Raw genomic sequence first — 27,330 nt, 5'->3', positions numbered from 1 at the left:
GTGCATATTTCAACCACAGTGATACTCGCCCCGTTGCCTCCTCTTTAAAACCTGCACTCAGTGTTCTCCTGGCTTGTGGGATGATTTTGTTTTCTCCTTCTTGCTGTCATAAGAAGCATAGTTACTCCCCCAGAGTCCATGGGCAAGAACCCTGAGCCCCCCGCTCATTATGCTACAACAGGGCTTGCAGACTGACCACCAATCCACAAGCCAAGTCTAGCTCTACTACTGATTTTCGTTTGGGCAAATTGGATGTTTCATTGTTTTTGTTTGTTTGTTTGTTTGTTTTTCAGTTGTTCTGGCATGGGACCTGTGTTCTCCATTATGTTGTTTTTCCCTTGTCCGATTCATATCATGTTTTAGAATGTATGCTCAAGAAATAACTGGGCGAGGTCAGGGAATAGGAATCTCAAACCAGAATCCTAAGACCCATAGAGGACCTAGGAGGACTTTAGAAGCCCCCTTTGGGGGCCCAGTATGGTAGCCTAGTGACTAAAGTCCTTGCTTCACATGCACCAGCATCCCATATGGGCACCAGTTCTAATCCCAGCTGCTCCACTTCCCATCAGCTCCCTGCTTGTAGCCTGGGAAAGCAGTGGAGGATGGCCCAAAGCCTTGGGATCCTGCACCTATGTGGGAGACCCGGAAGAAGTTCCTGGCTCCTGACTTCGGATCAGCTCAGCTCTGGCCATTGCAGCCACCTGGGGAGTGAATTAGCGGTTGGAGGATCTTTCCCTATGTCTCTCTTTCTCTTTGTACATCTGACTTTCCAATAAAAATAAATATTTAAAAAAGAAGAAGAAGAAAAGAAACTCCGTGGGGTTGACTCGACAAGCCCTGGTGTGTGGAGGGAGAGCATTTACACATCTCTGAGGTGGTTATTCCTGCCTTCTTCCCTCCTTGCTCTCTCTGGCTTCCCCACCGAATTAACTGGAATTTTAGCCCATGAGTTTAACATAAATAGATCTTACCTAATAATCTTTGTTTTTGTGTGTGTTTGTGTGTGTGAATTTTGGAACAATGATGTCATATGCTCCAGAATTTTCTGTGACTCGTGTTCTCTGTCAACATGATATTTCCTTTGTGTCCATGTGTTACATGAATGGTTCTGTCTTATTTCTTTAGATTCCATTTTCCTGCTGATGGAGAGACCTTGGGAGGTTTCCACTTTATCATTCTCAAGGGCACTCCTAAGAACAGCTTTCTGTCTATCTCTCAGGCCCCGGGATGTGGACCGGGGATGTGGACGGGGAGGGGAATTGTTGCACTGTGTGCAGGTGCCTTCTGACAAAGTGACATTGTTTCTCAGTGGGATCCAGGGGTTCCCACTGTGGATCTGCCACCACTTAACCCTTAACTAACCCTTAACATCATCAGACTGCTGGTGGAGTGGTTACAAAGCATGTTGTAGTCTTGATTCAAATTATCCCTGTTGCAAGCACAACCAAGCATCTTTTCATACGTGCTTTGGCCGTTTGTGCTTGCTCTTCTGTGAAAATTCTATTCCTGTCTTTTTTGCCCACTTTTCTATCAGGTTTTCAGGTTCATGGTTTTGAGTAAAAACTTACTATGTGACTTTTTGGTTAGTTAAAGGAAGACTTACTTATTTTACTTACTTACTTATTTGAAAGGCAAAGCGACAGAGAAAGGAAGAGAGAGAAGCACATCGTTCTTAGCTGGTTCTCTGTCAGAAATGCTGCCCCAGCCAGCTCTGGGCCAGGCAGAAGCCAGGAGCGGGGAACGCCAGCCTGATCTTCCACGTGATGACAGGAGCTCAAGGTCTTAAACTATCCTCCCATGTCTTTCTAGGCAGATTAGTAGAGAGGTGATCAGAAGCAGAGAGGTGCCAAGAGTCAAACTGGCACTCCAATATAGGTAAGCAGCATTGCAAGCTATAGCTTAGCTAGCTTGTCTGCCACTCTGGTGGCCCCTAAGTGACTCTTATTTATCTATTTATTCACTTTGGAGCTGGCATTGTGGTGTAACAGATAAAGCCACTTCATGCAAAGCTGGCATCTCATGTGATGGCTGGCTCAAGTTCCAACTGTTCTACTTCCGATCCAGCTGCCTGCTCATGGCCTGGGAAAAGCCATGAAAGATGACCCAAGTGTTTGGCCCCTGCCACCCAGTTGGGAAACCCCAGATGAACCTGTTGGTTCCTGGCTTCGGCCTTGCTCAGTGCTGGCCATTGTGGCCATCTGGGGAGTGGACAGCAGAGGGGAGGGAGCGCTCACTCTGTTTGTCTGTCTCCCTCTCCGTCTGTAACTCTAACTTGCAAGATATATAAATCTTGATTGGCTTTGCAAGTCAGAGTTATGAGAGAGCATCCATCTGATGATTCTCAACTCCCCAAACAGCTGCAAGCAATAGCTAAGCCTGGAACCTAAAGCTCTATCCTTCTCTCATACAGGGGTGGCAGAGATCCAAGCATTTGGGTCATCTACCAGGGCCTTCCCAGGCACGTGATCAGGGAGCTCAAGTCCTTAGGCTGCTGCAGCCATGTGGGAGACCTGGAAGAAACTCTTGGCTCCTGGCTTCAGATCAGCCCAGCTCTGGCTGTTGAAGCCATTTGGGGAATGAACCAGAGGATGGTAAATCTTTCTCTCCTTCTCTCTGTCTCAGTTTCACTATGTAAGTCTGCCTTCCAAATAAAAATAAATAAACCTCAAACAAACAAACAGGAAAAATATGGAAGAAGGAGGTGGATTTTGTGGTGTTGTGTGATAAGCTGCTGCCCAGGATGCTCCTGTCTCATGTCTGAGTCCTAGATCAAGGAGTTCCAACTACTATGCTTCTGATCTACCTTCTTGCTAATGTCCCTGGAAGGTCAAGGACAATAGTGGCAGGTACTTAAAGGAACATAGAGGAGACCCGGATAAAGTTCTTGCCTTCTGGTCTTCACCTGACCCAAATAGTCCTGGCTATTTGACTCTTCAGCCTGACACCCTGGGAGTGAACTGGCAGGTGGAAGATCTCTGCCTTTCTCTCTGTTGTTTGTCTTCCTCTCTGTAACTCTTTCGGATAACAAATACAAGTAAACATTAGAGAAAAAAAAAGATTATTGTGACCATTCTGATCTTTAGCTTTTCTGTGTGACTTTTTTTAAGATTTATTTACTTTTATTGGAAAGTCAGATATACATAGAGGAGGAGAGACAGAGAGGAAGATCTTCCGTCCGATGATTCACTCCCCAAGTGACCGCGATGGCAGGTGCAGTGCCGATCCGAAGCCAGGAGCCAGGAACCTCCTCCAGGTCTCCCATGCGGATGCAGGGTCCCAAGGCTTTGGGCCTTCCTTGACTGCTTTCTCAGGCCACAAGCAGGGAGCTGGAAGGGAAGTGGAGCTGCCAGTTCCCATGGGATCCCGGCGTGTTCAAGGCGAGGACTTTAACCGCTAGGCCACGCCGCCAGGCCCAGAAAAGATTTATTTATTTTTATTTATTTTTATTTTTATTTGGAAGGTAGATTTAGAGAGAGATCTTTCATCTGCTGTTTCATTCCCCAAGTGGCTACAATGGCTAGAGCTGAACTGGTATGAAACCAGGAGCCAACAGCTTCTTCTGGGTCTCCCACATGGGTGCAGAGTCCCAAGGCTTTGGGCCATTCTTCACTGCTTTCCCAGGCCATGAGCAGGGAGCTGGCTGGAAGTGAAGCAGCTGGGACATGAACAGGTGCCCACATAGGATGCCAGCACTGTATGCCACCGCACTGTCCCTGATGATTCTGTTTTTTTCTCGTATGTTAGTGAGGTCAGCTGTGAGTAAAGATCTTTCTTGTGGTAAACCACTCTCATGTTCCTTGTATAAATACAGCCCTATGCTATAGAATCATCTTTTTTATACATTCAGGGGCTGTATTTGTGATGTCAACCATCCATGACTAGATAATATATCAACCTCAGTTTAATGGCTTAAGATAATTATTTTTTTCCTTCTTACAGTTCATTGGGTGGGCGGGTTGGGAAGGACTGTACTCCACGTTTTTGCCCGAACTCCTTTGTGAGACTGCAGCTGTCTGGGGCGGGGGTGGGGGGTTGGCGCTTGGACAAGGCCAAGGACAGTCGATGCACCTGTCGTTGGCAGGCTGCCAGCGGTGATTCCTTGGTTCACATCCACACAGCTTCTCTGCAATGCTGGCTTAGGCTTGTTGAGAAGGAAAGAACATTCCAGATGAGCCAGTGGAAGATGAGGCCCCCAAACATCATCTAATGCCCTTCTGTTCCGTTTGATTCATCATAGTTAATCGCAAGCCAACCCTATTTCAGAAGTGAGGACACAGACTCCCAAATGAGAGGAATGGCAAATAACCTGCGGCCATTAAGAATCTACTCCAGTTAGCTGGTATTTCATCTGAGAGTTTTCTGTGCTTGGGTTCACAAGAAGTCGGCCCATAATTTTCCTTTGTCATACTCTCTGTGAGGGGTTTTAGAATCAAGATCTCATTTGCCTTATGGAAAAGAGTTGGAAAATTTTGGTTTTCTGCTCTTTAGAAGAATTCATGTGAGATTTTAGTGACCTGTTCTGGAAAGATCTGTCCCTTGCCTGTAAAAGCTATTGAACTTGGTGTTTTCATTTTGTGTTGTTTATAGGAAGATTAACTACTGCTTCCATTTCTTTAATAGGACCTTTCAGACTTTCAATTTCTTCTTGATTCAGTTTTGGTAAGTCATATATGTATGCATACACAAATTTTTATATATATTCTTGGGAGGAGGATAAAGATTTGCTTATTTTGTTTGAGCTTTCAAAATACTTGGCAAGAAATTGAAAGCAGCATTATCTTTTCAATCACTGCTCTTTCTGTAGTCTGGTTTTTTTCATTCTCACTTTATTTGTGACTTTCTTTTCTTTATTGCTCTTATCAGAAAATTTTATTTGCCTGTTCTTAAAAAGCAAACTCCACGTTCTAGGACCTCTGTTTTATCTTCATGATTTCACTGATCCTGCTTTTATCTTTATGGGAGGCTTACTTCTGTTTCCCTTGGGTTTGTTCCATTCTTCTCTAACTTTTATGGTTGGTATAGCTCAGTAATTTCCAGCTTCAAAGGCTTTTTTTTCCCCTTTAATTGTGATGTAGTGTTGCTCTGTTTTTTTCTTGCCTCTTACTTTTTTAAAATTTAAGGATTTCTTTTTAAGTTTTACAATCTTTTACACTTTTTTTTTAAGATTTTTTTTTAATTGGAAAGTCATATTTACAGAGAGAAGAAGAGACAGAAAGATATGCCATCTGCTGGTTCACTCCCCAAGTGGTCACAATGGCCAGAGCTGAGCCAGTCTGAAGCCAGGAGCCTCTTCTGGGTCTCCCACATGGCCGCAGGGTCTCAAGGCTTTGGGTCGTCCTCGACTGCTTTTCCAGGTCACAAGCAGGGAGCAGTGGGGCAGCCGGGATTAGAACCAGTGCCCATATGGGATGCCAGTGCACGTTCAAGGCGAAGACTTTAATTGCTAGGCTACTATGCCAGGCCCCCCAAAATTGTTTGAAAGTAGGCATTTGGTACAACTGATAAACCACTGGTTGTCATGCCTACATTCCACATCAAAATACCTTGGTTCAGGTCCCGGTTTTGTAATTTCAGTTTTCTGCTAATGCCTGTTGCAGGAAACAGCATGTACAGCTCTAATACCTGGGTCTCTGCCACAAATGTGGGAGACTGGCTACAGTTCCTGGTCCCTGGCTTTTGCTTGATCACCCCTGCTGTAACCGGCTTTTGGGAAGTGAACCAACCTATGAAAGATCAGTGTGTGGGCCCAGTGCGATGTGGCCTAGCGGTTAAAGTCCTCCTCTTAAACGCGCCGGGATCCCATATGGGCACAGGTTCTAATCGCGGCAGCTCCACTTTCCATCCAGCTCCCTGATTGTGGCCTGGGAAAGCAGTCAAGGATGGCCCAAAGCTTTGGGACCCTGCACCCGTGTGGGAGACCCGGAGGAAGTTCCTGGTTCCTGGATTTGGCCTGGCTGTGACTTGGTGATTACAGCCGTTTGGAGAGTGAACCAGCAGATGAAGGAAGTCTGTCTCTTTGACATTGAAATTAAATACATGAGTCTTAAAGAAAAGCAAAAAAACTTACTTGTCCAGTATAATGAATAATTAGGAAGCAAACACACCCATAACTATGTCAGATATATATATATATATCTCCTCTGTGTATGTGTGTGTATAGAGAGAGACTAGCAAAACCTGGAGGCTTCCTTTGTCTTCCCCTATTCATAGCCTTCTCTCCGCTATAGGTACTCCCTTCCCTTCCCTTCCCTTCTCTTTCTCTCTCTCTGTATTTATTTGAAAGTTAGAGTGACAGAGGAAGAGATAGGAGTGATCTTCCATTGACTGATTTACTCCCCAGATGGCTGTAACAGACAGGACTGTTACAAAAGCAGAAACCAGGAACTCCATCCTGGTCTCCTCCCTGGGTGGCAGGGACCCAAGTGGTTGGACCATCTTCTGGTGACTTCCCAGACACATTAACCAGAAGTTGAATTTGAAGTAGAACAGCTGTGACTCAAACTGACATTATGATATGGGAAGGGGGTGTCCCAAATGGTGACTGAACCTGTTGTATATGGCCATCTTTTTCAAAGATTTGTTTATTTGAAATGCAGTTACAACGACAGAGGGAGATTCCATCTGCTGGTTCACTTCCCAAATGGCTCTAATGGTTGTGGCTGTGGCTGCAGTTCTGTCAGGCTGAAGCCAGAAGCCTGGAATTGCAGCTGGGTCTCCCACATGGGTAAAGGGGTAAACACTTGGGCCATCTCTTGCTGCTTTCCTAGGTATATTAATAGGGAGCTGGATTGAAAGTGGAGCAGCTGGGACTTGAACTGGCACCCTTATGAGATGCAGCGTTGCTGGTAGCAGCTTAACTTCCTGTGCCATACTACTGGCTTCTGGCCTGTTTTCCTAAAGCTCTATGTGGACATGAGGAAAAACTAGTTCTGTAAAGGTTGAGCACAGTCTATGAATATTTTTACTTAGCTATCTTTTTTTAAGAAGATTTATTTTTATTGGAAAGTTATATACATAGAGGAAGAGAGACAGAGAGAAAGCTCTTCTGTCCACTGATTCACTCCCCAACTGGCCGCAATGGCTGGAGTTGAGCTGATCAGGAGCCAGGAGACAAGAGTTTCTTCCCAGTCTCCCACATAGGTGCGGGATCCCAAAGCTTTGGGCTGTCCTCGACCGCCCTCCCCACCAGGCCACAAGCAGAAAGTTGGATGGGAATTGGGGCTGCCAGGATTACAGCTGGCACCCATTTGGGATGCTGGTGCTTGCAAGGTGAGGACTTTAGCCACTGGGCTACTGGCCAGTTGGATCCTACTCTGTTACTTTAAACACAGACTGCTAATTGTTTTTGTTTGTTTTGTTTTTTAAATCACCTACCTGACCTCTGTGGTGGTGTTTGTTAGACCCATAAGCCATTCATTTAGCTTATATGTTATGAGAGGCCTGAACTACAGCACAGTAACAAATGCTAAAGACCAGAAATAACTTTCCAACTATCTCAAGTGGCATATGCAAGACTTGGTTTGGGGAGGAGGGAGGAGAGGACAGCTGGGAGTGGTGATGAAGGCCCGTGCTGTGGACCAGGGTCGAGCCTGGGAGGAAGTGGGCAAAGGCTGGGCTTTGGGTGAGGATTCTTGGCGTGATTCCAGGGCCAGGAATCCTGTCACTCGGCTGCGGGTTCTCTGGACCATCCCGCCCCTGGCATGCTTTCCAAATCTGTATCCATGAGTGGCATCAATGGCCTCCTAGACTGCTCTAACCCAGCCAGTGAGTACAACTGGGGAGCCAAGAGGTGCCTTGCCCCTGTCTGCTCTCCGTCATTCCCAAGAGCCAGCTATCTGGAGCTTTAGCCGTCCGTCCTTATATCTAAGCACCTAGCCTTTGGATCCCCCACAATGACTTTATTGAAATGGGGGGATCTAATTCAGGACCAGTAGGAGGGGGTCTGAGGACACAGAGGCTCCACAACCTTCCCCATGGTTAAAGGAAGATGGTGTGCCCCTGGGAACTCAGTCTGAACAGGACAAGGGTACCCTTCCTGTCCACCAGAAACAGAGCTGACATGTGGGTCCTGCAGCCACTCCCCCACACCCACCTCCTCAGCCCTCTCCCCCTCCCCACACCCTGTGCCTAGGCAGCCATAGAGCCATGCTCCCCAGGATTCCTAAGTTATTCGGTTTTGCTCTGCTCAGACCCCGCCCTGAACCCGCCCGCACTCCAGGCTCCCTGGTGCCCGCCCTCTGCCATGGCGTCACATGCACCTGCAGCTCGGGAACCTGATCCAGGTGGAGGGGGTGGGGGTAACCCTGGAGGAGCCTTTGTCTGGCTTTGGCTAGGCACTTCACATCTCCTTTTGTGTTGGCAGGAAATTTCTCTCGGTTCTCTGCCACTGACTTAAGCCAGCGGTGAGTTTGGGGATTCTTCCAAAGCCTACAGGGGGAGGAGCGAGGAAGTCTGGGTGCTTGAAAGGTGTAGCTCCAAGAGTTTGTCCTCTTCCTGAAATACTGCCCTCCCCACTTCCCGTTCACGTTTGTGATCCTAGATCTCTAAAAGCCCATGGCGCTGAACTACCTAGGATGTCCCCTTTTCTCTTTTGTGAGGGAGGGCTTGCCAGGTTCCAGAGAGCCTCAAGGCCATGTTGGAGAGGAAATTAGAGAAAAGAAAAGGAGCCAGCCACTCATCGCAGTGTCAGAGCGGGAGTCACTGGTTGTTGTCAGTGACACAAAGGTGGGCAGGCAGATAGGCTGTGGGACAGTTGGGAGCGGCAGGGACCACAAACCGTAGACCAGTCTTGAGTGGCTCAGATGGGGTGTGGCCCTGAGCAGAGCCGTGCAAAGGCTATGGAGTCTCGGCTACTGGTGAAGGCCGTTCAGCAATTGTATGCAGAAGCATGCAAAATCAGCACCTGTTTATTTGTCTGCCATGGCCAAAGCCCGATTAGCCCGGGTCAGCTGCCTGAGACCATGGCAGTGGGAGCCAGTCGTGGTCCCTTTAAGATATTGGGCTCGGATTTGTGGTCCTGAAATTCTCCAGCTGACACATCCTCCTGGCTCTGGGTTTGGGATTAGCTCATGGGATGGGGCTGATGAAATCCCAGGAAATTCAGTCCTTATTGGCCTGAGGCCCAGAGGCCCTTTCCAAAGAGCAGAGATGGTCGGCAGCAGTGTACACAAGGCTCTTGTTCTGAGAGGGGAGCTTGCCCCTTTGGAGAGCCCCCACCCCACCCCACTTCCGGTGGGGAACAGCAAGAGAGAGGAGAGGGGGCCCTCCCATCCGGAGCCTGGATTAAGTAGGAAGGGGAGGAAGGGGGAGTCTGCATGGAAGGGGTGGAGCCTGGAGTCTTCCTCATAAATAAGGGGGCCTGGGAAACCCGAGTATCCACATCCAGGAAGTGCTGAGAGGTCAGGTTTAGTGTGGGGTGGGGGGCTTCGTCTTTCCCAGTTGTCTTTTCCTTTTTCTCTCATGGCCTCTGCCTCATAGCACTCTCTGCTAAAAGGATAGCTTCATCTCCCCTCTATCTGGCAGTTATCTTCTTTTCCAGCTCCGTCTCCATCTCCTCCCCTCTTGCTGTTTTTCTCTGCAGCTGTAGTCAACTGGAAGGGGGCTCGGGCACTTGGGCAGGCTCCTCCCTGCGCCGGACCTTCAGCTTCCTCTTGGCCATGACCGGAAAGACCAAGGTAAGAGTCAGCTTGGACAAAGGGGGGGGGGGAGTGGTGCAAACAGGTGGCGGGATCCTACTGCCTCTCCATCACTCCTTATTACAACCTCAGGGCAATAGAGAGAGCCCCCCTCCCCATCTCTCCATGTCCTAGCAAATCGCCTCTCCTCCTCATGCCTCCCTTCCAGCTTAGCTCCAGCTGTGGACAGCTGGAGAAGGGAAAGAGCTGGGAGCCTCAGGAGATGAAGCACGCCTGATCCTGTCTCTCAGGAGTCCTTCCGGGGCCAAGAGGTGGGCAGAGGAAAGCTTAGCCATCGGGTATAATAATGATAATGATGCCAATGATCCTTTTGACTTCTTGGGAAAGTAACAGGGTTTGCAAAACATGCTTACACTCATAATTTGATGGGTGGGAACAGCAGCTGAAGGAGTTGAAATTAGACCGTGGGCAGAGTGGAAAGCAGAAGAGTGTATGATTAGGGGAGCCCAGACCCACACCCTGGGGGTGGTGGGCAGTTCTGACCCTGGGGGCACTTCTCTTCCCTGTTACTGACCCACCCTTAGGCTCTGGTAAAACCAGGGGCTAGGTCTGCAGTGGAAAAGGCATTTGCATCTGCTTCAGCTATTGGCAGAGGAGCCAGCCCTGTTTCCACTGATGGCCTTCCCCAGGCCCCAGGCCCCAGCCCCTAGCCCGGTGGACTCTCCAACCCCCACTTCGCTGTGTCTTCTGGACCCTGAGAGACCCTCAAGAAGCCTCTAGGCCAGGGTTTCCTTACTGGGTGAGAAGGCAGATGGGCTAGAGGCTTGAATCTGTGAGGTGGGGGCAGTGAGCCTCAGGGGAGTTAGCCAGTGAGTTAGTGGGGATCTGCCAAGATCAAGGCCCTGGGAATGGCCTGGGGTCACGTTTTCTTGATTCTCTGCTAGTCAGCTACAGATATGATGGGGAAGCAGGCACCATCGCCATTTACAGTCCAGATCCCAATGGGTGGGCCAGTGAGCAGTCTGGAGGTTTGGGGAAGAGCGTAAAACAACCAACCACCCAGCGGAGGAGAAAGCGGCAGACACTCTGGATCTGGGCCAGGGAGCCAGAGGTGCCAGAGCACACGTCAGGGCCTGGCCGGGGCACGTGTGCCTCTGACAGCCTGGCATCTCCTAGGCCATTATGCTCCCTCCTTGTCTACAGAGTGTGCCCCCTCCCCACTGTAGTTTCCTCTCTTGCTCCCAGGTCTCACAGCAGCAATGGTGCTGTAAGCAGGTCGCTTTCAGGGGTGGGACCGGAGGAGAGGGGAGAGAAGGAAGTGGCTCATTCCTTCCTCCTTGATTAGTTGCCTGACCCAAACCTTTTGCCAGAGGTCACCTCATTCAATTCTTATAACTACCCTGACAAAGATAAAGCCTTTTTCATCTCCAATCTGCAGACCAGATAACCTAGCTGGCCTACAGCTAGTGGAACTCCCGAGGCACCCAGAGCTGGGCTTAGCTGGGTGGCCTCTGCTTCCCATAGCAGACCCAAGTCTACCCCCACTTTTTCTGCCCTTCTTCCACCAGCTTGTGCTGGATGGCCAGAGAAGAGTGCTGTTAACTGCACCCCAAATTCACAAGGTCCAGAGTCGGAGGAAGATAAACAAGCTGCCTCCTTGGACAGACATAGCAACTTGGCAAGCCCAGAAAACCTAGGGGTTCCCTCTGTTTGCCTACTGCCTTCCTTTACCCCCAAACTTGAACAGGCACGTTTCAGCAAGTTAAATGGACCAAGTAAGGGGATGGCTACTTTTAGATCCTGGCAGAAACTGTTTTGTTTTTGTATATCTAAAAAAAAAAGTTGTTTTTTTTTTTCTGTAAATATGGAGAGGAGTGGGAATGAAGGAGTTTAGGGAATGGGGTCATGGGTGTCGAGGAGAAAGAAGAGGTTGAGCACGGACAGGCCTGGCTGGGTACACACAGGTATTCTTAAAGGTTGACTATTCCTGCCCTGCCTGGCCTTCACCTCCAGGGTGAGGGGCAGGGTGACAGCAGCAGGTGGGATTGGAAGCAGCCTGGGAGGGAGACCAAAAGGAGTTGGAGGTCAGAACCTGTGTTTTCACAGAGATCTGCTCTATGAAAGGGTTGAGATGGGGGGATCCCAGAAACCCTGGGGTTCAAATCCCAGGTGGATGGGAGACCCAGGCTGACAGTGTGGCACTTTAAGAGTCTATCCTCAGCTCACCAGGCCTGGGAGTTAGCTGAGGTCCCAGCTTCCCTGACCCCCCAATTCCCCTGTCTCTGGGCCCCCAGTGGTGAAGCCCTGAAGCCAGGCTTTTGGCCTTTGGCTAGGCTGTTTTTAAATGTAATGCATTCCTCAACCTTGCCGCCCACAGTTGCTGGGAGGTGAAGTCTGAACTTCTGGGGGTGGGGACTGCTGGTGTTGGGAAGTTCCTGGGGGGTGATCCCTGAAGTCTCCCCAGCAGTTACCTGAAGGAACCAGCCTGGTGGCTGGGAAAGTCCTTCCTTGCTTCTGTCTTTCGTCCCACCTGGACTGCACAAGATTTAGTTTCTCCTTCTCTGTTTTCTGATCTTGACTAAGTAAGGATCCTAAAACGCGGAAGGGGTGAAGGAGGTGAAGAAAGAGTTGCTAGGCAGGAGGGGAAGGCAGAAGAGCCAGCGTGGGGGGGGGGGCGGGGGTGAGGAGTCCAACCCGCCCAGCCAGTGGTGAGGCAGTACAGCCCAAAAATAGTGGCAGAGGCTAAAATTGGCACCTTCAAGAGTGCTGAGTTGGGCTCGAAACCTGCAGCCCAGCCGGGAGCTCTGCTGCCAGATCTGGGTCAGGGGGACTGTTGCAGCCCCCCACCGTGGCCTCCTTCCTCCTCCCCTACACCTTCCGCAGTATCAGAAGCAGGTAGAATCCGACCAACCTAGGTTGCGTCCCAAGCCCTCTGGTACTTTCCGGTCCTCAGCAGAAATGGCAGGACGTCCAAGGCAGCAGGGAACTACAAAATGAGTGATTTAGGAGAAGGCGAAGGTGGAGGTGGGTCTCCAGAGACCAGTGTCCGCCCCGCCCCCTCCTTCCTGAGCGGCTACCGGCTATGCCCTGTCCCTAATCAGGGGAGGCCGGCTTCTGGTCTGGTTCCGGCTTCCTTTGCAACAGAAGGCCTTCCTCAGCTTCTCAGCCTTCAGCAAGGGTACCGAGTCCCCCTGTCACACACACACCCCCAAGCCAGCCCCCCAAAGCAGCTGGCAGAGATGGAGCTAGGAGGGAAAGCTGGCCTCCACCTCCACAGCGTGCGAATGCCCTGGCTCCCTCCTGCTCGCCACCGGGGAGACCCGGCCTCTAGTTCCCCTTTGATTTCCCCTCTAGCTTGCATGGCTTCGGTATCCCCCAGCCCACCCGATCTCGGTAAAAAGGGGTCTGTGTTCCGGTCTTTGCTTTGAAATGGGCTCCGAGGGCCAGGAAGGAAGTGGCCCCCGGTTTCCCCGGAGAGCTGGAGGGTGGATGAAGTCCTCCCGTGGGGTCGGCTGGCCACATGTAGCCTGAAGTTCACGAAGGGAGAGGAAGACTCAACTGCGGGCCGGCTAGGTACCCGTGGGGGTTAGGATAAGCAGAGCTAACAGGCGGTGCCACAGGCAGTTGGAGCGGAAACAGGCAGGAGGGCCCCTCAAACCTGTCCAGGGGCCACCCCCTCCCTCCCGTACTTCTTCTCCAAGCTGTCCCAACACAAGCCCGGGCGTCCCGTCCCGTTCGCCGGTACCCGCCCTCTCTCTGCTCCGCCTCCCCCTTCCTGAGCTCGGTCGGGCAGGGGGGAGGAGACAAGGGTTTGAGGAACTGGCTCTGGGTGCTGGGCGAGGGGAGTCAGACTTCCTGTCCCTGAGCCCGAGCCCGACGCGTGCGGGCCGGACCCCTCCCCCTGCCCCCCCGCTTCCCCTCCATAGTAGCTGGACGTCTGGGTCCGCGCCGCGTCCTCCCCGCCGCGCCATTGGATTATGTCTCGGATCGAATCCCTCACGCGGGCGCGGATTGAACGGAGCAAAGAGCTGGCGAGCAAGGTGGGCTCACAAATCTCTTCTTTCCTCCGTCACGGCCCGCCCTTAGGACACCCCTCTGCCCTGACCCTGTCCCCCCACCCCACCCCGAGCGGTTCTCCCGCACCCCCAGCGTCTGTGCGCACCCCATATTCCCGCCTGCTTCCTGGGCGCCAAAATCGGGCGGAGCGGCGGACGGGAGAACGGCGCGGCCGGGACGGGGTGGGTGGGGCCGGAGGGAGTGGGGAGGGGGTTGGGGAGCTGCGTAGGAGACACGACCCGCGCCTCTGGCTGCGCCGAGATCCCGGGCGAGGGGCGGGCTGGTGCTCGGACGCTTCTCCTCTGATCTGCCGGGACGGTAGTGGGGCCTCACGAAATAAAGTTGCTCTGGTAAGGCCAGGAGCGGGAAGGGGGGGCGCTGGGGTGGGGGTGGGGAATCCTGCCTGCACCCCCACTCTGCCGAGCGGTCGTGCGCTCGGGGAGCCCCGCGTCCCCTGCCTCTGGCTGTCTCGCCGGGAGAGCTCGGTCCCCCTTTGTCCCCGCCATCCTGCTCAGGGGGCGGGCGGGGGTGATTTCCCAGCTTCCTCCCCCCACCACCAGCACCAAGGCCGCCAACCCTCCACCCCTCCGAGACAACAGTCAGCTCCTCCTCTCCAATGGACTTTCCAGCTGTGATTCAGCTCTCCCCTCTGGGTGGGCGGGTGGCTGGGGTCAGAACGACCAAGGGACTGTCTATCACCTGCAGGTGAAGGGAGCTGAGGGCTTTGTGTAGCTGGATCCTTTCCTCCATCCCAATTCCCCGAGGAAACTGGAACGCGGGGTTTCCCCCCAAATCCCTATCTGTGGCGCCTGCCTTCCAGGCTCCTTTTTCTCCTAACCTGAAACAACCGGAAAGCCTTGGACCCATCCACTGTGTGCTCTCCCGCCCAAGCTCCCCCGTTAACTCTCTTATCTTCTAGTCTGGAGGCCCTGCACCTGCCATTGCATGAGTCTGGGTGTGCAATTAACTCTGCACACCTCCTGGTGACCCCTTGGCTACTCCCATTCCCAGTCGCCTGGATCCCTGTCTTTAGGGGCAGGCCCGGTTTTACCTGACTCCTCTATATACTCTAGCACCTCTCACTCTCCCCAGGGGAGGCAAGGATGAAGAAGTAAGAACTGGGAGAAAGATGGTGCAGGCGCTCAGGGCCTCCTGGCTCCTTGGAGCAGCTGCACTTGTTTTCCGCATTATCAGAAAGGCCAGGACCCAGCCCAGAGCTGGCTTAATCTCTGGCCTGGCACAACCTCTTCCCTCCCACACTCCCCACATGGTCAGAGGCGAGAGCAGCCCTCGCCCTTCTGAATGCCCCCAGGGTGGTGGATGCCCCTGATCTGCCTAGCTGCTGGCCAGGCTACCTGTCTGGAGGTTACTGAGTTGGCAGAGCTTTGGACGCGGTGGGGTAGAGGGCCAGAGAGGGAGGGTGGAACTTGCTTTCTACTACCTGGACAGTGGCTGGGGATTGGTTGTGGGGTCTGAGACAATCAGAGGCCCTCCCCACCCACGCACACACACACACAAGGTGGCTAAAGTGTGGTAGAGTGATCGGGTATAGTAGCTGGCTCCGCTGCGCTGGCCAGGCCAGGACGGGCCAGGCCCAAACCCAGCTCCAAACGTCTTGTTTATTTTTTCAACCGTTTGAGCTGAGACCCTGGAGAAACGCCAAGGGGGGCGGGCGGGAGAGTGTCTTTTTTGAAACCACGGAAATTTGGTTCCACCCTAAAAAGGAAAGCCAGTGGGGGGAGTCCGGGGAGGGAGGTGGGTGGGTAGACCTGGTGTGGCCCCAGGAGTAGAGAGGGGTTCTTCCGGGAAGGTAGAGGTAGGCTGCTGGCTTCAGCACTGGGGAGACCTGGTAGGCCAGAAACTGTGGGTCTTCATGCTCTGGTTTTGGGGGTTTTGTTTTGGTTTTTGGTTGTGTGTGTGTATTTGGGGGGGATACTACTGGGCGTCTAGAAGAAGCCTGGCTGTTTTCTCTCCCCTGGGGAGACTTGGGGACCCTGACTTGGGGATGCGGGCAGCCGAGAGGACATAGGAGAAGGGTGTTTGTCAGTTTGGGTTGGTCGGAAGGAGAGGGCCGCCTCCGGAAAGCTGTGGTTACAGAAAGGGGGAGTTGGTTCTTAGCCAGCAAGCCCTGGGTCCCCCTTCCCCCTCCCCCATGTGCACCAGCTGTCTCCTTTCTTTTTATACTGTGGTGGGAAGTACAGGCTCCCCCTCCCCTGGTGCTGGAAACCAGAGAGCTGGTCCTGATGCCCCCCACCCCTTGCCTTACCTGCCTTCCTGGTTCCCTGTTGGCAGGAGGAGGAATTGGCTATAAGCTGCCGCTGTTTCCTGTCCACCCGCCGAGGAGCCCCTTTCACAGTGCCCCAGGATGGGCTGTCTTTAGCTTTACTGGGTTCCTAGTCTTCCAGGCTACCTTCAGCCCTCTGCCCCCTCAGTCCTTTCTGCTCTATTTCCTACTTCCACCAACTCCACATCCACACGGGCCACTTCACCCCCTTGCTCTCTTGAACCTGCTGTTCTGACCCCAAATGCCTCACCTTTGTGTCCCTCAGAACAAAGAGGCCAAGAGATCTGGGACCCCAGCAGCAGAAGGGAGAGCGTGTGGAGGGCAGGCGGAACGGGGAGTGCATGAGGAGGGACCAGTTCTTTGTTCTGAGACATGGGAGAGGTGGCTGGCTTTGTGTGCAGAGGGGCCAGCAGGATGGCCAGGAGACACACGGTCCGGTGGGCACCTCAGGGAGCTGAGACGCTTGACCGGCTTGGAAGGAGAGTTGAGGAACCAATAGTCGATGGTTGCCAGGGGGTGGGTTGGGGGGGTCGCTGAGGCTTTGGATATGGTTGGGGGGTAGATTAGATAAGGATTCTAAGGGTCTCCGGGAAGGTTAGAGAAAACTGAGTGAGGGGGGAGGGGAGAGATGTATACTCAGATGGGGGAAGGGAGCCGAAAGCTTGGGGAAGTCACTGGGACTTGGCTGGGCTCTGGAGCAAAGGCAAGGAAGAGGGGTCTGCTCTTGCCCTGCCCTGGGCTCTGGAACCGGGACCCTAGAATCCAGGAGTGGGCAGATTTGAGTGTGTGACTCTCCTGTGCGTGACACCTGGAAGTTGAAAGGTTAGTGTGTGTGCACACATACATGTCTGCCCTTCTGCATGCCTCTGTTCCCCATGCCCTGGGGTACAGCTTGGCATGGAAGCCACCAGGCTAGGGGGTCCACGCCCTCTGGACATGGAGAGGTCGCCTTGTTCTCACAGTCTAGTTTGGTAAGAGAGGGGTCTTCTCAGGGACTGACTGGGCTCTTCTGGGTTTGTTTATGTCTGGTGGAGAAGGGGTACTGGGGGTGGGGCTGCAGGCAGCAGCTGCCCCCCTCCTCCCAACTCAGCCGGCCTGCCCTGTGCCAGGAGGGCAGGGAGTCCTGGCACAGCCATTGTTCACTTGCACAAACACCCGTCTGTTTGCATCGCTCTCTTCTCCCTCTCTTCTCTCTGCCTGTCTCTCTCTCCTGGCCCGACAGGTGTGGCCGAGTGGGGGGCAGGCCAGGGTCCAGGATGCTGGCGGCGTCTCAGGGTCTCTTGGCCTGATTTTGTTTCCCCTCGCAGCCCTTGGCACCCGTCTTCTTGCCTCACGGGGTGTGCCCACCCCCACTGCCCAGTGTCTCATCTTCGTTCACTAGGCAGGCGTAGATGAAGTGCCTTTGTGTGTGTGTGCTGAGTGATGTCTTTCTGTGTTGGTTCTGGCTTTAGAGTGCATGCTTCCATTTGGCTACCGTCCCTGTTCCCTCAGCCTCCTGTCTTCATCCTGTCCCTGAGATCTGCCTGACACCATCCCGGTCCCGTGGCCTGGCGCCCTCTCCTTCCTCATTTGTTAGCTCTCCAGCTCAACCCCGTGACCCAGCGGCACTCCACGGCTAGTGTCCTTCTTAGCCAATGCCCTTGTACCACCGTATTCTCCAGGGACTGGGCCACACATGGCTGCTCCCATTGCGCTGGAACTCTAGACCCCAGACAGACAGACAGGGTCTGGGCAGAGCTTTTCCCACTCCCACCCCTGCCCGCCCTCGTCTTGGTGCAGCTGGCACCGAGACGGGTCCGAGTACCACGTGGCTGACTGAGACAAGGGCAGCTGAGAGCTTTGGCCTTGTCTGAAGAAACTGTAACGCATGGGGAGGCTCTGTCACCCACTGGGGGACACAGGAAGCCAAGGGTCAGCTTGGTCATCGTATGTATGTGTCCCTTTGCATCTCAGCTGGCCTTGGTGTATTGCAGCAGCTGAGCCCTGGGGCCTTCTTCCACTTGCCCATCCTTGTTTCCCAGAGTGGCCTGCAAGGGAGGAAGGCCTAAGTTTGTCTTGGGACCTCCCAAAGAAACCGTTGTGATCTTAGGCTTACAGAGAAAGAGGAGGAGGAGGAGGAACCAGTGAACAAAGGACCTGGGCCAGGAAGGTAGGGCCTCCCCATAGCAGCGATGGGATCCCAGGACTTGCTTGCTTGTTTCCCTGAGTTCCCAGGCATCTGCTGAGTACGTTTTGTATACCAGGTGTTGTATTGGGTGCTTTTACCTAAAGACTATGAGCCAGCTAGAAAGGCTTCCTATGGGGTTTATGAGAAGGGACAGAACAAATAGATGCTGGGTGCAGAGGCCAGAGCACAGCCAGAGGGACCTCTGGGTACCAGGCTGGGTGTTGTGGACTGTGCAGAGACAGGCCAGGCCCCAACTCGGATCATGCTGGTTGGCACACTGGGTCCTGGAGGTGACACAGACTCTGGTCAGCGCCCTCTCTCCTTCCTGGTGCAGGCACAGGCCATCTCTGGGACAATAGTGCTAGGCAGCGCCAGCCAGGGCCCCGTCTGCAGCTGGCCATGCCCCTGCTGGGCTCTGCTGCTGCTATGGCTGCTGCCCGCTGCTGGCCCACCTAGAGGAGAGCGCTGCCAGAGAGGGTGAGTGACAGCAGGTAGAGGGGCAACAGCCAGCATCCCTGGGCACTGATGCCAGGGAGGTCCAGGCCCCAGATAGGGCTGTTGCTGTCCTCCCTGGCCTGGAAGGTGGGTTCTTGGGGAGGGTAGAGGGCAAATATGGAAAGGGGGTGGATGCTCTCTGCAGGAAGTAGCTCATTTTCTGCCTGGGTGGGTTCACGTTGTCTTTTCTGCTTCTATTCTCAAGTGTGTGTCCCTTACCTGCTTTGAATCCAAGTGTAAATATAAGCACTTCCGCTTTCAGTTTGTGTTGGGCGGAGCAGGCCAGGAGGGTGGGAGAGCAGGGGAGAAAGAGTGTGTGGGAGTGGGAAGACATCACGGGACCTGATTTGAAGGTTCTGCCGGAGTTGTTCTTCAGAGGGAAATACGACCTTCAAAAGACATTAAATCAATTAAAGAGCTATAATTTAGAACCAAACAGATGGAGGTTACACCAAAAAGGGAATTTGGTGGTGATCCAGGTAGGGAGGGCGCGGAATGGAGACTGGGAGGCCGGGAGGAGGGTTTTGAGGGGGCGGGAAGGGAATGTCCTGTCGGTGCCCAAGCTGAGCAAGGTGCTGGTGGGGAGGACATGGAGGGAGAGGTGGGGGTTGAAGATGCAAAGATAGGGCCTAGACAGGCCAGAAGCTGGATAAAGGAGGAAAGCAAAGTAGGGAATGGGGATGAAGGGGGCTCCTGAGGGAGGACAGGAGAGAAGACATTGGGGCCAATAGGAAGTCTGCAGACCTTAGGGCCCTGTGCGGCCAGCGCCCCATGGCCCCTGCATTGCTGACTTGACTTCTCTGCACTTCCCCTTTTCTGCCTTAAGCACCAGGCCCAGAGTGCTCCCACACCCAAGCTGGGAGCCAGGATCTGTCCCCCGGGGGCTACCCACTGAGTCCTAATTCTCCGTCCTAGAACCCCTGAGTATTCACATCCGGCTCTCTGAACCTCAGAACCAGTGGCCTGCCAGAAGCTGAGAAGCTGGCTTTGTGGGAAGGTGGAGGGGCCTTGCAGAGGAACAGGGGAGAGGTCAGGATGTAAGGCCCTAGGGAGCAGGTGACGGGGATGGCAACTCACAGTGACCCCAGAGTGGTAGAACAGAGGGATGTCCCAAGTTCCATTCCCCAGGGAGGGGAGGAGGAAAAGTCAGGCTGGTCGAGAACTTTTCTGAGCTTTTCTGTCTGGAATGAGCTGGAGGGGGCCGGCTGGGCTTCCTTCCTTAAGAGTCCCAGTGGAGGAGGAGGGACCTGTATGGAAAGCCGGTCCTGTAGCCTGTGGGTTGGGTTGGGGAACGGAGGGGGATATGCACCGGCTGCCTAGAGTGCTGCAGAGGGAGGAGTTAGGGTCTGGGAGCTTGACATCCGGGCTGGAGGTGGCAGTGGGGTGGACAGCGTGCCCCCTTGAGGCGGTCTGCTAGGGGCCTTCCTGCCCTCCCATCCCCCCCCCCCCCCCCCCCCCGCCCGTGACTGCCACAGAGACAGCGGCTCCAACACTGGTTGTCATGGTTATGAGAGGAGCTAACTCCCGTAGATTGGGAAGCGCTGGTGAGCTGGCACCCTCTGCTTCGCCTGCTCTCCCTTCCTCTCTTGCGCATCTCTCTCCCCCCCCACCCCCACCCCAGCACGGGAGGAGAGAGTACAGCAGCTCGGGGGCGAGCAGAGCAGGGGCTGGGAGGTGGAGTGAGGACGCAGAGACCTAGAGCCGGCAGGATGAGTGGCAACAGGAGGCAGCCCAGCCGCAGGGGCCAGGTGGGTCTGGGGCCCAGGAGCCCCCTAGGAGCAGGCTGCTTGGAGCTACTGGAGGGCATGCCTCTGGCCCTGTGGAGGATCGGCTCTGCCTCACCAGCCCCCTGATGTGCTCCAGCATCACGGCCTTGTCTTTTCTTATCCCTGTCTGCAGACCCGGGAGAAGGAGAAGATGAAGGAAGCCAAGGACGCCCGCTACACCAACGGGCACCTCTTCACCACCATCTCCGTGTCAGGCATGACCATGTGCTACGCCTGCAACAAGAGCATCACAGCCAAGGAGGCCCTCATCTGTCCGAGTGAGTCGTGTGGAGCTGGAGTGGTGCTCTGACTCACTGCTCACAGACCCCTCTCCCCCTCCTTCTTCTGCTTGTCCTCTGTGCCCTGCTCCGTGAGAGCCACTGTGCTCCCTGAGTCCCAGCTGGGCCCTGGTGCCAGGGCCGGATGCTTGATCCCCCTCTGCTTGTGCTAACGCCGAGAGGGTGGGGGCTGGTGACAGAGACATAAGCAAGACTAAAGCTGAAAAGGGGGGGAGGAGGCCGTGGGGGGGGTCGGGTGGGCTCCCCTGGCAGCTGTCACCCACTGGGTTCCCTGCAGCAGCTGCTGAGGGTCAGGGAAGCTGACTGGGAAAGAAGCAGAAGTGTGTGTGTGTGTACCCGTGTGCACACACACAGGCTGGGTGGAAAGCTTCCAGCCTGGTGGCTGGGGTCGCCCATATCCTGGACAGGGTACTTAGGGTGGTCCCCCTTGCCCATTCCCTGTCTGGGGAGCCCTAGACCTCTGTTGCTAACATCAAAGGCCAGGATGAGGACCCTGTGTCTCAAAGTTTCTAATGTGATTGCACAGTGAAAAAAGAGGGATACAGCAGGAAAGTGTGTGTCCTGGGAGATGGGGGCAGAACTGCTGACCTCTAGCCAAGTCCAAGGGTAGCCTTAGAGAGACAGAGTTCAGGCCAGGAATTGCTGCCTTCCCCAGAAGGTGCTGGGCAGAAAAGATTCCCTGGCCGCCCCTCCCCCAGTCCCTCTGCTGCAGGCTTTGTGAGCTGCAGCCCAGGAGCAGGGCCCTGAAGCTCCCACTTTTGGAATCTCCCATGGGATCTAGGGAAGGAACCCCCCAGCACCAGTCCGCGAGGCCTCCCTACTTCCTCGCTGCTCAGTTTAGTTAAGAGGATGAAGAGGGAACCCCATCTCATCCCTCCAGAGACCTGACAGAGTACCCAATCCGGAAGCTCGTTGCCAGGGGAACTGGGGAGGCAGGCGGCACTATTTTGAGAGCAGGTGGAAAGCGGAGGTTCGATCCAGAGACACTAGGTGTTGGAGGGGTGTAGGAGCAGGGGCTCCCAGGGCAGGGATGTTGCGGGGAAGGGCACAGCTGCAACTCCACCTCTGTCTGCCCCCTCTGCCCCACCCTGCTGGCCTTGTATTTGTGGAAATGAGCGTGGTGCTGGGTATTGTCTGAAGGAGTTAGCAGGACTTCCTCAGTTGCTGGATTGGGGAGGGGCAGCCGAGGTGGGCTGAGGGCTGTAGGCCCCTCCAGGAAATGGACAGCAGGGAAAGGGTCAGTGAAGAAGGTCTTGGTTCCGAGGCCTGGCCCCTTCTCCTCTCTCCTCTCCTCTTTTCTCCTGCCTTCCTCTTCCCTCCTCTCCCATGGCTAGCTGCGGTGCTGGATGGAGGAGCAGCAGATGGAGTGTGGGAGCTGTGGGCTTGCCTCAGTGGAACAGAACTCCCCGGGCCTGCGGGGAGAAGGCAGCCTGGAGTCTTCAGGTGCAGGGCAGGGGCTGCCCCTACTGTACCACCTAATCTATCAGTTTCGAGGTGCTTGAGCACCCACATGGGGTGGCAGAAAGGAGGGTGGCCTCTGGTTTGAATCCATGTCTGGTTTGAGTCCAGCTCTGCCTCAGGCTGTGTGACTTCCAACAGGTACCTTCACCTCCACAGAAAGCTTGCTCACCTGTAGCAGAATAGTTGAATCGCACCCACAGGGGCCTTCGGGATTGGGATCCTGTGGAACATACAGTGCCTGGAGAGCATGTGTTTCTCTTCTCCCCTTCCGGCCCCCACAGCGCAGCTGCCCTCTCTTCTGCTCTGGGGGAGTCCTTTCTCGCGTTCCTTGCCACTCCCAGCCACCTTTGCGCTTCCCAAGCTGGTCTCTTGACACTAGCAGCCCGACTTTCCTCTAGACCACCCCTCACACCATGTTTGGGTCCCGATGGTCTACCACTCTTGCTGGCTTGATTTCCCTAAACATCCATACCCTTTCTCACTTCATTTCCAACTTGCAGGAGAGGGGTGGGGGTGGGGGGCCAAATCTCTGGGGGGGGGGGGTGTGTGGGTGGGGAGACAGGGTGCCTGCGTGTGGGTGTGTCCTGTCCTGTGCCACCCGACCCCCCTTTACCCTCTCTACCCACCCTCCCAGCCTGCAATGTGACTATCCACAACCGCTGTAAAGACACCCTGGCCAACTGTACCAAGGTCAAGCAGAAGGTGAGATGGCACGGAGGCCACCGGGCTGGGGGAGAGGGTCAGGAATGTGCGGTGCCCTCTCCATGCCTTTCCCATTCATTCCCTACCCTGTGTGCCTCAAGCTCCCCTCCTTACCCTGGGACAGCCCAGACCTTCAATCTCAGGCCTCAGCCCCCATTGTTTGCCAGACTTCCGGCTTACAGATGTAGTCCCCACAGCATTGGACCTGGCCATCTGATAACCCCCAGCCACAGTGCCAGCACCTTCTGGCAGGACCAGCCACCCATCTGCTGCCCCAGACCTGTGGGGGAGACCCTTGGGTGACAGCTGCTCTTGGTGTCTCTCTCTCGCTCCCTGCCGCACAGCAACAGAAAGCCGCCTTGCTGAAGAACAACACGGCCTTGCAGTCTGTGTCTCTCCGCAGTAAGAGTAAGTAAAGGAGTTGCTGGGCTCTGTCCTCTGGAAGACCCCTGGAGTGGCCCTGGCCGCTCACCTCATGGGTTCTGCTGCCTCCCTGAGGTCATTCCTGGACACACCACCCCCTTCTTTGGAAGCTGAGAAAGGGGAGGGGGAACACAAGGGCTGATTCAGACTTTGTGGCTTAGAGCCTGGGACAGAAGAGCTGAAATGGGGGTGAGGCTTGGGGACAGCCTGTCCCCTGCACCTTATGCTGCTGTAACCAGTTGTGCTGCGGCTGGGGAGCTTAGGTGGCAGCGTTTTAACAGAGGAACCCCCCCAGTCCCTGCTCAGTAACAGCCTGAGCTTCTCTGTCATCTTCCTTTCCTTTGATCAGGAGCTTCTTTTAGGTCTCCCCAGGGGTTCAGGGTCTCAAGGCTTTGGGCCATCCTCCGCTGCTTTCCCAAGTCATAAGCAGGGAGGTGGAGCAGCCAGGACATGAATTGGTGCCCATATGGGATGCTGACGCCACTGGGTGGAGGATTAGCTTGCTGCACCAGCATGCTGGCCTCCCTCTTAGCCTTTTTGAGCTTCACTTTGCTCACAGTGTTGTCCCTGGAAAGAGATGAAGCAAGGCTCTTGGGGAGTGCTGAAGGTGACCGCATCATTCCTGTTGTCTCCATTGCATGGGAGCCTAGGAGACCAGGAGACCAGATGGATCCTGGGCAGGCAGGAACAGACTTTACCATTTGCCCTCTTGCTCTCTCTGCCCCCAGCCACCCTCCGGGAGCGGCCAAGCTCTGCCATCTACCCCTCTGACAGCTTCCGGCAGTCTCTCCTGGGTTCCCGCCGTGGCCGCTCCTCCCTGTCTCTAGCCAAGAGTGTCTCCACTACCAACATCGCTGGGTGAGTGCCTGCTTGGGGAAATTGGGAATGGAGCTGCCCCGGGGGTTGGGGAGCTGGGTGAGCCTTCTCCATCTACATTATAGACACACAGGGAAGGAGGTGGAGGGGCACCTGCCTGCTGCCTCTGGAATCCTGTCCATGGCACTCCTAGCCGGGAGGGAATGCTCTTGCCCGAGCTGGTAATGCCAACAGCCTCCTAATTCCTTCAGCCATTTCAATGATGAGTCCCCCCTGGGGCTTCGCCGCATCTTGTCTCAGTCCACGGACTCCCTCAACATGCGGAACCGGACGTTGTCAGTGGAATCCCTCATTGACGAAGGTGGGTGGGCCCGGTGAGGAGCAGACAGGCCCGGGTAGGGTCCCAGCAAGGGTATGCGGCTCTAAGGGGCTACCTGACTCAACGTACAGGTGCAGAGGTGATCTACAATGAGCTGATGAGTGACTTCGAGATGGACGAGAAGGATTTTGCTGCCGACTCCTGGAGCTTGGCCGTGGATGGCAGCTTCTTGCAGCAGCATAAGAAGGAGGTGATGAAACAGCAGGATGTCATCTATGGTGAGCCAAGTCCCTCTCCTCCCCTCCACTTTCACTGCTGCCATCAGCCAGTGTCCTGTCTGCCCACCCCCATCCCAGGACCCTTTCCCTGTTTTCCTATTGGTCGCCACACTGCTGCCATCCCACACATGCCTACTAGGCCTTCACCACTGGGTGCTATTGGTCTCCAAGACCCCATCTTTGTCCTTGGCCTCAACTTGATGCTTTTTTTTCTTTTTTTGAGTTATTTATTCAAAAGGCAGAGTGACAGAGCTTCAATCTTTTGGTTCACTCTCTAAAAAGCTTCAATGATTAGGACTGGATCATGCCAGAGCCAGGAGTTTGAGCCAGGTCTCACAAGGGTCCAGGGGCCCACACACTTGAACATTCATCCTTTACTGCTTTCCCAGGCATAGTAGCAGGGATTTGGGTTGGAAGTGGCACAGCTGGGACTCAAACTGGCATCTATGTGGGATGCCGGCTTGCAGGTGGAGGCAGCCTAACCTGTTAACGTCACAACACCAGCCCTCATCCTCAGTCCTGACTCTGCCTGTGCCATGTCCAACACCATGCTGGAAACCAGGGGAAGCCTGACATTTGAAAGTCCCCTGTTCCTTTCCCTGAAACAGCTAACAGCTTGTGCTGCCAAAACTTTAAAAAAAAAAAAATGACCTAAAACCTAGTAATGTAGTATGGCAGCCAGGAAGGGGCCTTGGAGTCCTCCCGTGGGCGTCCTGAGGGTCTTTAGCCTTGCAGCCCCAGCCATAATGGCCATCCAAGCCAGGGTGAAAGCCAGATGTCCGGCTGTGCCCACAGAGCTGATCCAGACGGAGCTGCACCACGTGAGGACGCTGAAGATCATGACTCGCCTTTTCCGCACGGGGATGCTGGAAGAACTGCAGCTGGAACCCGGTGTCGTCCAGGGCCTATTCCCCTGTGTGGACGAGCTCAGTGACATCCACACACGCTTTCTCAGTCAGCTGTTGGAGCGCCGCCGCCAGGCCCTGTGTCCCGGGAGCACCCGCAACTTTGTCATTCATCGTTTGGGGGACCTGCTCATCAGCCAGGTGGGAAAAGTTCCCTGGAAGGGATGTGTGCCTGCCTGGCGAGGACATTTCTTACCTCCCACCAGACTCTAGGAGACTGGGGCCAGCTGAAGAGGCATGTGTCTGAGTGAGGACGGGGCATGGCATGCATGTGTGTGTGTGTGTGTGTGCACAGGGTGAGGAGGGGAGAGATGCTGATGCAGCCCCACCCTCCCCCTGGGGTCCAGTTCTCTGGGCCTAGCGCAGAACAGATGCGGAAGACCTACTCGGAGTTCTGCAGCCGCCACACCAAGGCCTTGAAGCTCTATAAGGAGCTGTACGCCCGGGACAAGCGCTTCCAGCAGTTTATCCGGGTGAGCTGGCCTTCCCAAACCCAACCCTGGCCTCCTGGGTGCAAGAAGCTAGCTCAGGAGCCACATTCACTCATATTTTTGTGCATGCTGTCAGCAGGCAGCCCTCGCTGCTGCTGCTGCTGCTGCTGGCAGCACATGGCCTGGTGGCTGCTTCCCAGGCACTTTCCACTCCTTTGGTTGATCCCCATTTTCACAGCCCAGTCCCTAGAGCTTAGGTGTCTGGTGTCTCTTGCCCTCTTCCCACAGCCCTGAACCCTGCCCTTTTCTTGTAGAAAGTGACCCGCTCAGCAGTGCTAAAGCGGCATGGGGTGCAGGAGTGTATCCTCCTGGTGACTCAGCGGATCACCAAGTACCCGGTGCTCATCAGCCGCATCCTGCAGCATTCTCACGGTGAGGTGACCCAGGGAAGGTAGGGGTGGCCCTCTGGGCAGCCTCCAGCCTTACTGCTGGGAGCTAGGGCTGAAGTGAAACTGGCTGAGCTGCCCCCCTCCCACCTGCTATGCCAGGGATGGAGGAGGAGCGCCAAGACCTGACCACAGCGCTGGGGCTGGTGAAGGAGCTGCTCTCCAACGTGGACCAGGACGTGCATGAGCTGGAAAAGGGGGCCCGCCTGCAGGAGATCTACAACCGCATGGACCCTCGTGCCCAGGCCCCCGTGCCAGGCAAGGGCCCCTTCGGCCGGGAGGAGCTTCTGAGGCGCAAGCTCATTCATGACGGCTGCCTGCTGTGGAAGACGGCCACTGGCCGCTTCAAAGGTGAGAGGGCGCTGGCAGGCAAGAGAGCAAGAAAGAGGAAGTGGAAAGTGCATGCCACTCAGCCAGTGGGAATTCCCCCAGAGGTGGCCCCATCTGAGGGCCAGGCTGGTGGGGCGGGGCAGGAAGCGAGGTATCTGCTCACGCAGCAAAGTGTGAATCCTGCCTTCAACCTCAGGGACTCCAGCCAGGCTTCTTCACTGTGTGGATGCCTTTCTCGGGCTCCAGCTTGCCCAAAGTGCTGCAAGTTCTGATGAAGAAGACAAACTCTAAGGCCACTAGGACTGAGGAAGGAGCAGGAACTCTGGAAATTTGGTGGGGTAGAGGGATGGGGTCCAGAGGAGGGAGAGAAGTGGGGAAGGAAGAGCAGGTACAGAGGAAGCATGTTGAAGACCTGGGAAGTACAGAGTTGGACAGCGCTGGCAAAGGTTTTCCTACCTAAAGCAGGGCCAGAACGCAGCAGGTTCAGTGCCATGGGGGTGAGGAACGAGTGCTGGAA

At 54.7% G+C, this 27,330-nt stretch overlaps 1 protein-coding gene across 7 annotated transcripts in view; it reads left to right on the top strand.

Annotated features, from left to right (window-relative positions):
• The window catches only part of ARHGEF2 (Rho/Rac guanine nucleotide exchange factor 2), a 40,062-nt gene that overhangs the window by 3,739 nt on the left and 8,993 nt on the right, over positions 1-27,330 (top strand). For 3 of the 7 annotated variants that reach the window (XM_058660420.1, XM_058660417.1, XM_058660419.1), the window contains 14 exons: positions 4,621-4,659; positions 7,647-7,764; positions 8,363-8,402; positions 9,581-9,674; positions 20,537-20,681; positions 22,798-22,865; positions 23,210-23,273; positions 24,017-24,146; positions 24,356-24,465; positions 24,555-24,701; positions 25,497-25,747; positions 25,954-26,079; positions 26,352-26,469; positions 26,586-26,834. In XM_058660420.1, the coding sequence (XP_058516403.1) occupies positions 7,701-7,764; positions 8,363-8,402; positions 9,581-9,674; positions 20,537-20,681; positions 22,798-22,865; positions 23,210-23,273; positions 24,017-24,146; positions 24,356-24,465; positions 24,555-24,701; positions 25,497-25,747; positions 25,954-26,079; positions 26,352-26,469; positions 26,586-26,834 (1,606 nt within the window). In that variant the 5' untranslated portion in view covers positions 4,621-4,659; positions 7,647-7,700. Of the gene's footprint in view, positions 1-4,620; positions 4,660-7,646; positions 7,765-8,362; positions 8,403-9,179; positions 9,287-9,580; positions 9,675-13,561; positions 13,676-13,896; positions 14,042-20,536; positions 20,682-22,797; positions 22,866-23,209; positions 23,274-24,016; positions 24,147-24,355; positions 24,466-24,554; positions 24,702-25,496; positions 25,748-25,953; positions 26,080-26,351; positions 26,470-26,585; positions 26,835-27,330 lie in introns of those variants that run through there. The other 4 variants (XM_058660418.1, XM_058660421.1, XM_004589020.2 and 1 more) reach the window with 4 other exon arrangements.

This window comes from Ochotona princeps, chromosome 2, assembly GCF_030435755.1.
Source record: "Ochotona princeps isolate mOchPri1 chromosome 2, mOchPri1.hap1, whole genome shotgun sequence".
In the NCBI taxonomy this organism is placed as follows: domain Eukaryota; kingdom Metazoa; phylum Chordata; class Mammalia; order Lagomorpha; family Ochotonidae; genus Ochotona; species Ochotona princeps.
Note: the sequence above shows the minus strand (reverse complement) of the source record. Positions and strands in the feature narration are given on the sequence as shown.